General features: G+C 36.2%; 1 protein-coding gene across 1 annotated transcript; it reads left to right on the top strand.

Moving 5' to 3' along the window:
• Window positions 1-541: 541 nt before the first annotated feature.
• LOC127804838 (transcription initiation factor TFIID subunit 14b) lies at window positions 542-8,556 on the top strand. The gene is made up of 6 exons (XM_052341875.1): window positions 542-792; window positions 5,128-5,216; window positions 5,308-5,529; window positions 5,609-5,793; window positions 5,871-5,992; window positions 8,308-8,556. Exons 1-6 carry the CDS (start codon window positions 673-675, stop codon window positions 8,377-8,379), a joined length of 810 nt encoding a protein of 269 aa, XP_052197835.1. The 5' UTR covers window positions 542-672; the 3' UTR covers window positions 8,380-8,556.
• The last annotated feature ends 1,614 nt before the right edge of the window (window positions 8,557-10,170 follow it).

Genomic DNA, 10,170 nt, shown 5'->3' with positions numbered 1-10,170 from the left:
TACATAGCGTGACAATCATTTCATTTTTAAAATTTAACATTAACCTTTCATGTTGTGGGATAATAGTAAAAATTAATTGATAGGCCTTTCTTTTACTATAATCTGTGGTTGAAAATTGGATTTGTAAGTGATAAATTTAAAAACTGGGTTTAGATGTGAAAATAAAGTAGAGTTAAAAGAGTATTTTTTTCCTATTTAGTCCAAAATAAAAATTATACTACATAGATATATATTTATTCTATTACTAACCCACTAATAAGATGACTAATCAATTAAAATTTTGATTGAATAGAAAATTTAAGACAAACTAAATATTCTTAATCTCTCTTTTCACTTTAAGAACAAAATAAATGTTGTCTTAAATTAATTTATTGACAAATCTTAATTTATCACTTATGTAGTCCCGAATAGAAAGAGTATCGACAATTTAAGAAAAAAAATCAAAATTTTAATCATTTAACTCACGAGAATTTTGAGAATTCTAAATCACGTCCCTTTGCATCCTTCTGCTGGTGTCAATTACACTTAGGTCTAAAAAAAAAAAAAAAAAAAAACTAAAACCCTAATTTTCAATCGAATTTGGTAAAATCCCCAATCTCTCTCTCTCAATTTCTATTCTTTTGGCTTTCAGGCGAGGGTTATCTGCGCGAATTCTGAAGGATTGCTCAAAAGATGCTCGACGTATTGTCTGCGACAAAACAAAGCCAGGACGAGGCAGATGGAGCCGGTCGATCTTCCCCAGCTCCGAAGCGGATTAAAACTGCAAAAGCGTCTGAAGTTAGCGAGGAGAAGGTGCAATTCTTAAAACCTTTGCAAGTTTTATGTATTCCCCTAGGTTTTGTTTCATCAGAAATCTTTTGCAACACCTCGTCCACATATTTATTCCCTTTTCGGGTATAATATATACGTGGAGTTTGTGCAATTTTCAAGCACTCGAAAGCATATAAATTGGGCCACTATATGAACTTGAAGTATTCTATTTTTGCGTCTTCATTGTACACGTGTATGTTTATGTGATCTAAAATTTTTGCCCACACTATTGTTCCGTGATCACATTTTCTCTAATCCTAAGCCAAGGAATCTGATAAAAAAACACTCGAATTTGGATCCCTGTTGTACCAACCAATCAAATGCGGTTGCTGCTGAAAATTATACAACTACCTCAAAAGTTATTGTTTTATATGGACATTCGCAGCTAGGCCTCTGCATGAACAACCAATGAATTGTTTTGCTAGGCTTTTTGTGCTGTAATGCTGTGATTTTTTTCTTTTTCTTGAAATGATTTTCTGATCCAATCTTGGTTCTGTTCGAAAGATGTGGACTTTGAAGTTGTTCCAAGACTGCCCTTAGACTGGGCACTAAGACACCTTTGGTTTTTTTATTTTTCACATAAATAATATACCCTTTTTAGGAGGATGGGATTGAATTATATTCATGTGCCGTGTGTGAGAGAGAGAGGGAGAAAATTAGGCTTAGGGTTTTCTTTTTTTATTTTTCTTTCATTTCTACATGGCAATCCCTTTTCTTTTTGTGTGTGGCGGCCCCAAGGAAGTCCTCCTATACAATAGGTCACACCCCACATAACTGGATATCACACAACGAGAACAGTAAGATAGTCTTGGAGGTTATTGGAACTTCCAGAATTCTGTAAAGGCTCTAGGAGTTTGGATGGTTCTAGTTCCTCCTTAATTCTGGAGAAGTCCTATGAAATACTGTAAATATTGTGCGTACAATGTGCTAAAATTTAATTGTGACTGTTGTATGTAATAAACCTCCACCGTCCATTACAAGGTAGAGAGCCTATATATGGGGCCAGCCTCATTTAGCCAAGCCATCTTGGAAAACTTGAATGTGCTAAGAAATCCTAAAGTGTTTCTCTCATTAGAACTGTACTTCTCTCTCTAGTAATATAAGAGCTTCCTATTCACTCAAAGCTTCTCCTATCTTGTGTGCATTTCCTCTTAGAGGGTTGAAGGCTTATTTAACATTACCAGGGGGTGATTTTGGTTGAATGTCGATCAAGGAATGCTTGGAAGAGCCAAGGTCATGACAGGCTTGGCATCAAAGCTGATTTGCGAAGGACCTGAGCTGAGCACTATGTCAAACGTGACAAAGGAGCCACACATTGTGGAGAACATGAGGGGTAGGGACTCCACTCATGGAGGCAAGACACCCTGTGTCCACAACAAACCAAGGGGAGGTGAGTTGACTTCCTGCAAGTTGAGAATATCTATGATTGAGAATGCTTTAGGAAGACATGGGATGGACCCTTGAATGCCACACACTGGAGCAACTCTTTTAGTTGAAAAGAGTCCTCAAGTCTACCCTTGGTGTTAAGGAGGAAAGGGCGCATCACATGAAGTGCTTGGAGACAGGAGAGCAAGGTGATGGATGCCATTGATATGATGTAAGCCTAGGTCAACAACCTAAATGCTTTTCTTGAGGAGAACCTAGGTCAAATAATGCAATCTGTTTGCTAGTTGGAGATCTTGAGTGCAAATTTGCGAAAACCAAAGGAGTTTATAGGCATGAGGGATGAAGAAGAGATGTAGAACGTATTGTGATACATGAGGGCACATTTCAAGAGCTTAGGCTTGTAGGATTACACAACCAAGCCATGCACTTACTGACCTTGCTACTATATGGTGGCAAGGGAAGCATGCAAATATTGAAAGGGGCCTATGTGCCATCCAGACACGGGATGACTTCAAGAGGGAGTTAAAGAGGCAATTCTTCGCTAGAAATGTGGTCTATGAGGCAAGGAAGAAGCTAAGAGAGCTAAAATAAAGGATTGCCATCGACAACTATGTGAGGAAGTTTACGACTTATGCTGCAACTCTTAAACCTGGCCACTGAGGACCTCCTCTTCTACTTCATTGGTGGGATATACTATATAGACATGGGCAAAACAGGAGCTCCAAAGATGAGGGGTAAGAAACATGCTTGAATCCATTATGGTGATGAAGTCCATTCCAAAAGATCCATCACACTAAAAGTGGGAGATAGGGCACAGACACCCACAAGCAAGGTGCTTGGGCTAATGATGGGGTGTTACATGGTCCCACCAGATGAGGGGGTTCCTGAAGCTAGGCTCATTGACAACATAGGTAGAAAGGCAAGAAGCCCAAGAGCTAGAAGCAAAGCAGGTGGGCTCCCTATAGCTTTTCAACATCGTGAAGGCTAAACCTACAACACTAGAGACAAGAAACAAGAGACCTATGTATGTTGAGGCAACGTTGTATGGAGAGAGGATCTCTTTGCATGGCATTTATGCTCGCTAGGCCTAAGGCCACTTCTACCTTGTCAGGTAATGCAACTAAGGAGGATGAGTTGCCTAGCACCAATGTAATTGAGGAAGGAACCGCCTAGGTGCGAGGAGGAACCTAAGACTATGCCTAAAGCCAAGTCACCTGTCATTATCCCACACAAACTTTTTGCCATAAGCTTGGTGGAGGGAGATTCCATCAACCAGATCAATGAGGGGACACAGCATGACCCTATGGCCAAGCAGCTACTGGAGCTTGCTAAGGAGGTTTAGACCTAGCAATTTTGGGATGAAGATGACACTACACAAATGGGAGGATTTGTGTCCCTAAGTGAGATAACTTAAGGAGGAGACTCATATAGAAGTGTCGTGATTCTAAGTGGGTTGGTTGCCTAGGGCAGATGCGTACCTACCCCTTGAGTTAGCTTATTACTAGCTGGGAAAAAAAAATTGAAACAGAAAACAGAGAGAAAGACTTTGACACCACCCTGAGGTAACTCTTTGTGTAATGTAGATTGAACTAAGAGATTTTATTGGTTTCTTGAGATTTTGCATTATCTTAAGAGATTTTATAGTATTGATTGCTACACCCTAACACAAGAGTCTACAAATAATGCTCATGCATTGGGAAAGTTCTCTGAAGATTAAAGTTTGTGCTATTATTAGTACAAAAATGCTAGGGTAATAATTATTGTAAGGCTTACCGTTTAGTGAGTAATAAGCTCACTTCTCAACTTGTATAATTTCAGGGAAACAGGGGAGGATGTTAGCTAGTATGGACTCTAGCAGTGGTGACCTTTTGTCGTGGCCTGCTTAGGATCTAAATTTGGTGTAATTGTTGTTTAAAATAGCAGACTGAAAATGTGTTGTTTTACAAGATTTAAATTTAGGTAGACTTTTTAAAGAAAGATGCTAGGGTGTATGTATAGGAAGTTAAATTTGGTTTAAGCCTTGAGTTAGGCTTTCATATTCTTTGGGCAAGGCCTGAGATTGATGACCTGTTCCCCATAAAAGTTGATTTGGATTAGAAAATTTTAAGGGCGTTTGTCAGATCTCTGGATTCGGAAATTAGCGGAAATTGGGAGAAAATAGATTGAGAGAGAGAGAAAACAGTAAGAGAAGAAAGGAGAAGAGAAGGTTCCAGAGAGAGGAAATTAGAGGGATAAGATTCAGATCATTTAATTCATGAATCCCCATCCTCTAGCTGTGGCATAATTATAGCCTCACAGCCTGCACCCATTTGCAGTACAACCTGTAAGCATAACCACCTCTATAGCTAAGGACAAATATCTATAACAGAAAAGAAAAGAAAATTACAACTACTGCCCTTGGAATGTGACAGCATTTTGTCTTCTAATTTCTCTTACATGTGTCAACATTAGGTTTGCCTCAAGCATAGTAGAATCTTGTTAATACAAACTGTTTACTACCATATTCATTTGGCATAAATGTTAAAAGTAACATTCTTTAAACTTTTATCAACATAGTTTCTGTGTTTGGTTTCTTTTTAGGTGAAAGAACAATGTGACCAGATATTAGGCAAACCAAATAGGGCACTTAACCCTTGCTTAGAAGTGTCTGGAAGAGGAGCTTATTGTTGTACTTTCCTTTGCGAAAATTCACATTATGATTGTTTAAGTACTATTGATATAGCACACACTTCATGCGCATGCCACTAGTTCAATAAAAAGAACCAAAAGATCTTATATGGCAAGTGGTTAGTATACTCAAAAATCAAATTCTTTAGTTGTATTATTGGTTGGTCCAAGAATTTTGTTTCCTGTTGAACAATATAACATTTTGAGTTGACCCCTGTGTTTAGCATGTTTATCCAAGTTTTAACTTGTCACTTTATTGTATAGGGTTCATACAACGGACTGAAGGATGTTGAAATTTCTGTTCCAATAGTGTATGGAACAATGGCATTTTGGCTTGGTAGAAAGGCCAATGAGTACGTAAGACTTTATTTGATTTTTTAGATAAACTTGCTGATTTGTTTCCTTGTTTGAGATGAACTCCTCAAATCCTTTCCTACCAATTAGGTCTCAGTCACATAAGTGGACAGTCTATGTGCGTGGTGCAACAAATGAGGATCTTAGCATCGTGATTGAACGAGTTGTATTTCAATTGCATCCTAGTTTTAGTAATCCTATGAGAGTGGTTGAATCACCCCCATTTGAGTTATCAGAATGTGGTTGGGGTGAATTTGAAATTGCCATCTCCATTATTTTCCACTCTGATGTTTGTGATGAACAGCTGAACCTGTGAGTAAACAATTTTTTTAATTGAAATTGACTTGGTTTAGTTAGTAGCATAGAGTTAATGTGGCATAACAATTAACAGATACCACAATTTGAAGTTGTACTCTGAAGATGAATATGGCCCTGAGTCAACCAGGAAACCTTTAGCTGCTGAATCTTATGATGAGATTGTTTTCCCCAACCCCTCCGATCGGTTCCTTGCTCGTGTGCAGAATCATCCCGCTGTAAAAGTGCCAAAACTTTCTGCTACTCATGACTGGACTCCAGGTAAAAGTCCTTGCTGCGCCTTCCTGCATTCTTTTCATCAGTACGTTGAGGTTGACTTTGCTGCTGATTCCATGCAGTACCAGTTGAAGATGTCAATGAAAAGAAGATAGGTCATACCAAACGTCATTTGCTAAGTCGGTGGTTTATGAATTTCTCAGAAGCAGATGAACTATTAAAACTGGCAGCAGCTCGTCAGCAGGTTAGAGTCATTTGGTTGCTTTCCCCTTGATAATTTGTTATTTGAGATAGACACATCCAGCTTTCTTCTTGGTGCTTATATTTAGGCAATAAGTAGTTTTACACATCTTCTCAATTTCCTTTTCACAAAGGACAAAACTCAACATCAAATTGGCTACTTACATTTGCCTGCCACTTATATACCAATCTTTTCTAATCCATTTAAAATTTCTTATTTAGAAGGAAAATCAAGGGGTTTAGTTTTAAAGTTTATATGCTGTCTTTGATGGGAAAGGTAAATTAATTATTTAAGAAAAAGGATGTAGAAGGAAAATGTGACATGATTTCTAATTCCCACCCAAAGTGGCAATATTAGAACCAAAACTGTTTTTTGCTTTGATGCCTACTACTCTGTTAATTAAGGGCTTAAGCATCAATGGACACTGTTAAGTTCTTTTCTTTCGTCTTCTTTCAGCCTTTGAATATGTTTTTGCACTAAATCCTAGTTACAAGGTGCTGCTTTGTTTACCCTCCTTCTGTTGACTTGATTTTGGAACTTTGAAACTTTTGTTCATGAATCCTCGGAAAGTATTCAGTTTTACTAACCATTATGTAGTTCTCATGGAAACATGCACCTATCTCATTTTTAGCATTGATGGTGACGGGACAACCATGGAGATTGCACTTATCTCCTAAATGTGTATCTTGATCTAGTACTGCTCTCACGATCCTGAAACAATGCACTACCCCTAGTTTCATTCAGTTCACTCTTAAACCTTACCAACTTTTCAACTTCAATAATTTTGGACCTCCACTTGAGATAACCGCCCTTGCGTGGCCCCTGGTGTTTGTGCCATCGATTATGCCAGGAGAGGTAAATCGTAGGTGTGAGACTTCGTCTCATTGCGTAGGGCGAGGATCGAACTCATGACTTTTTGGACCTCCATTTAGTTTCATGCAAGCATCACCATAGTCACTGATAGATCACCTAGGTTTGGGTACCATAAGTAGTGAAATCGCCCTATCTGAGATGCAAACAATCTGACTTCATGATCCATCCTTTTGTCTTGTAAGAATTTTTGTAACTGGCTCATTTTCTTGTTGAAAAACAAATAGATCAGATGTTCGTTGGATTAGGGAAATTGAGGATGTCAGTGTAGTTACTCCAACATGTTGAAAATTGTACTTGATATTTCTTGTGTTTTTTTTATGACTTGTTTTCTGCATGGAAATTTGTTATGTAATCTTCCTTGGTACCTCCCCCTCCCACCCTGCCTCTCTCTCTCTCTCTTCCTCCCTCCTTCCCTCGCTCCCATTGCCAGATTAAAACACACGCAAAACTTAGGTTGCGTTATCTTTATTGTTTTCAAGTCATTTTTAGTTTTCAATTTTCTAAAATAATGAAAATCCGTTCTCTTTACTGTTTTTAAAAATGCATTTTTGAAACAAAAAAAAAAATTATGAAGAAAACTCAAAACAACAAAATGTTGTTTTGAGTGTTTTTAACCAAAACAAACTTAAAACTCAAAACATATTTATTTATTTATTCATATTTTATTATTATAATGGAAAAAATATTATAAAATTCATTAACTTTAAAATGTATATATATTTTTAATAATATATTAATATTAAATATTTTTAATTTATTGAATAATCAAATTTATTGAATAAAATATAATTAAAAACTTATTTTTAAAATTTCAAAGAGAACACGTTTTTTAATTTTCTGTTTTGAGGAATAGTTTTTTAAAATGACAAAGAGAACGCGTTTTCAATTTTCTAAAAATAGACTACCAAAATAGAAAACTGAAAATGAATTCAAAACTCAAAACTGAAAATTAAAAAACAAAGAGAACGCAACCTCATTTTTTAGCATGTTCTGTCAAAAAGACACTCCCCTTTCTTCTTGGTATTTATTTTTCCATTATAGGCTCCTGTTTATTTGCCATACAGTTCACACGAGTTATAAATTTTTGTATGTTTTTCACTAGTAACTGAGGAATGCATGGGGGGGCGTACTGTGGATTTTTTTCTTTTCTTTTTCTGGTAAATGTGATTTTTTGCTTGTGTAATTGCTATGATGAGTGACGCATTTATCTTCTGATCTCTCATAGGCAGGGTGTGTATTTCTTCGCTGGATGACTTGTTTGTATGTCTGTTAGCTGCAATCTTTTTATAAGCTTTTTGTTCACCTCCACTTGTGATCCATATTTATGAGATGATGTCCCTTTGTATGGTTTATTATGTATGCAACCTGTATTCCGGATTTAGTGGTCGGACTTTCTATTTTGGGGCCCATTGGACAGTTTTCTAACGAGATCTGCCGTCTTATAGGTGCAAGCTTGTATTGTAAAGCTGAGAAGACAGTTAAGTGTGATTAAGGGGCTGCCTCAGCCATTGAAATGATCACTTGGTTTGATAAATGTAAATAATCCTGCCTGGTTTCTAGGAATTTCCATGTCAGCCGAATTGTAAAGGACAAACCTATGTAGTGAACTATTGTCTCAGTTCAGCAAAAAGGAAAACAAAAGGAAATATTATCAGTTCTATGAATCATGGCCCATTTCCCCTCTTTTTCGTTCATCATGTTCATAGTAGACATTGGTTGTTGAACTATTTAACTTTTTTGTTGGTGGGTGGTGTTGGTTGGTTGGTTTGGCAATTTTAATTCACACTATTCCATTTGATTGACTAATGAACATTTCACTTGCAATTTCTCTCTCAATGTGGATTTTTTTTTTTTTTGGTGTGGTGGAGCCTTAAGTTATGGGTTGATTAGTATGTCTTGAATCCTGATTTACATTGATACTGAGATAGTGTTTGTTAACCAAGATAAGAATTGAAAAAAGTGAGATATGAAAAGCATTTCAGACAAAAGTGTTTTTCATTGTATTTGTTAAATTTATTTGATAATTTTTAAAAAAGAAGTCACGTAATTTCTTATTTAGAATTTTTTAAATAAATTTATTTTTCATCTCGATAAATTTATCTTAAATTTTACAAATAAGAAAAATTATCCATATGCCCTTTAATATATTTTAAAAAAATTAACAAATAGTTTGATAAAAATATTAGAATATTTTTTATTATTTTATATCTTAATTTAAAAAATATTTTAATTTTATTTTAATATAATTTTATTTTACCTATTTTAACAAATATTATGGGGAAATATGGCTTGTCACCAAGATTTAATTGGTGATACTTGTACCATGGAATCTAACTTAGCTATTTATTTGTAGCATGAAAAACAAGGCAGCACCACCCACATCCTTTGCTATGGTTGATAATTTGCTTGCTTTGTTTTTCGTTTTGCACTTCTAAGGTGATAATTACTATTCAGGACAACAAATATTTGTAATCTTAATTTATGAAAGATATCATATATTCATGCTCATCCTTTTCCTTTCAAAGGAAAACACCGTCACATTTGGTTCTAACATATTGGATTGGACCACGGTACCTTTTGTTTTTTTGGCCGACATCCATCATACATATGGCTTTTAAAGAGGGTGACTATTGAATTTATATGTAGTTTTTTTCTTTATTTATTACAAAAAATATTAATTTCACAACTAAAACTATGACTTTTTTAACATAAAATAGTGAGTGGCCTTAGCATAATAACTCACAAATTACATACTCAAATATACAAAAATTTACATGTAGTTTTATCATTCGGACACATTTTGTAGATTTGGCCGCTTCCCAAATCTGGCTTTGTGGAAGTTTTCTAATCACTAATCTAATCTGCCCTTAATGAAGAAATTAAGCTGACATATCTCATTCACATATATTTAGCGCGCTGCGAGTCAATTAAATGTTCCTAGCTAGCTAATTCCCCGGTCCCACATACTTGATTAATTTTTTCATTCTTGAACTCCTTATGAACTCAAGATTCCTAGGAACTACCAGACCGTACGTTCTTGAGATGTTTATAAGTTTGGTAAAGCCAAATGGCAATATATTAGGTGAGTGAGTCCTCAAAGCAGTGGGAATATTAATCTTGCAGGCTCTCTCTCTCTGCGCGAGGGGGTTTTGGAGTCAAGTAACATGGCCATCACATGCTTGTTTAAATGCATGTCAGCCCTCAGCTTAAAGAGAATGTCTTCTTCTGATTAGCAATCATGGTCTGTCCATCCCCTAATTTCCTGCCCTTTCTCGTCGACAGAACATGAGGGGAGCTGACTCTAGTTG

This window comes from Diospyros lotus, chromosome 6 (genome assembly GCF_014633365.1).
Source record: "Diospyros lotus cultivar Yz01 chromosome 6, ASM1463336v1, whole genome shotgun sequence".
Classification (NCBI taxonomy): Eukaryota; Viridiplantae; Streptophyta; class Magnoliopsida; order Ericales; family Ebenaceae; genus Diospyros; species Diospyros lotus.
The sequence above is the reverse complement of the archived record's forward strand: the minus strand, read 5'-3'. Positions and strand labels throughout refer to the sequence as shown.

Excerpts from the sequence above, each read along its gene's own strand:
- LOC127804838 (XM_052341875.1), top strand. The coding sequence starts at position 673 with ATGCTCGACGTATTGTCTGCGACAAAACAAAGCCAGGACGAGGCAGAT. Across the intron at positions 793-5,127 it reads CTGAAGTTAGCGAGGAGAAG|GGTTCATACAACGGACTGAA; the intron begins GTGCAATTCTTA and ends TTTATTGTATAG. Across the intron at positions 5,530-5,608 it reads TGTGATGAACAGCTGAACCT|ATACCACAATTTGAAGTTGT; the intron begins GTGAGTAAACAA and ends AACAATTAACAG.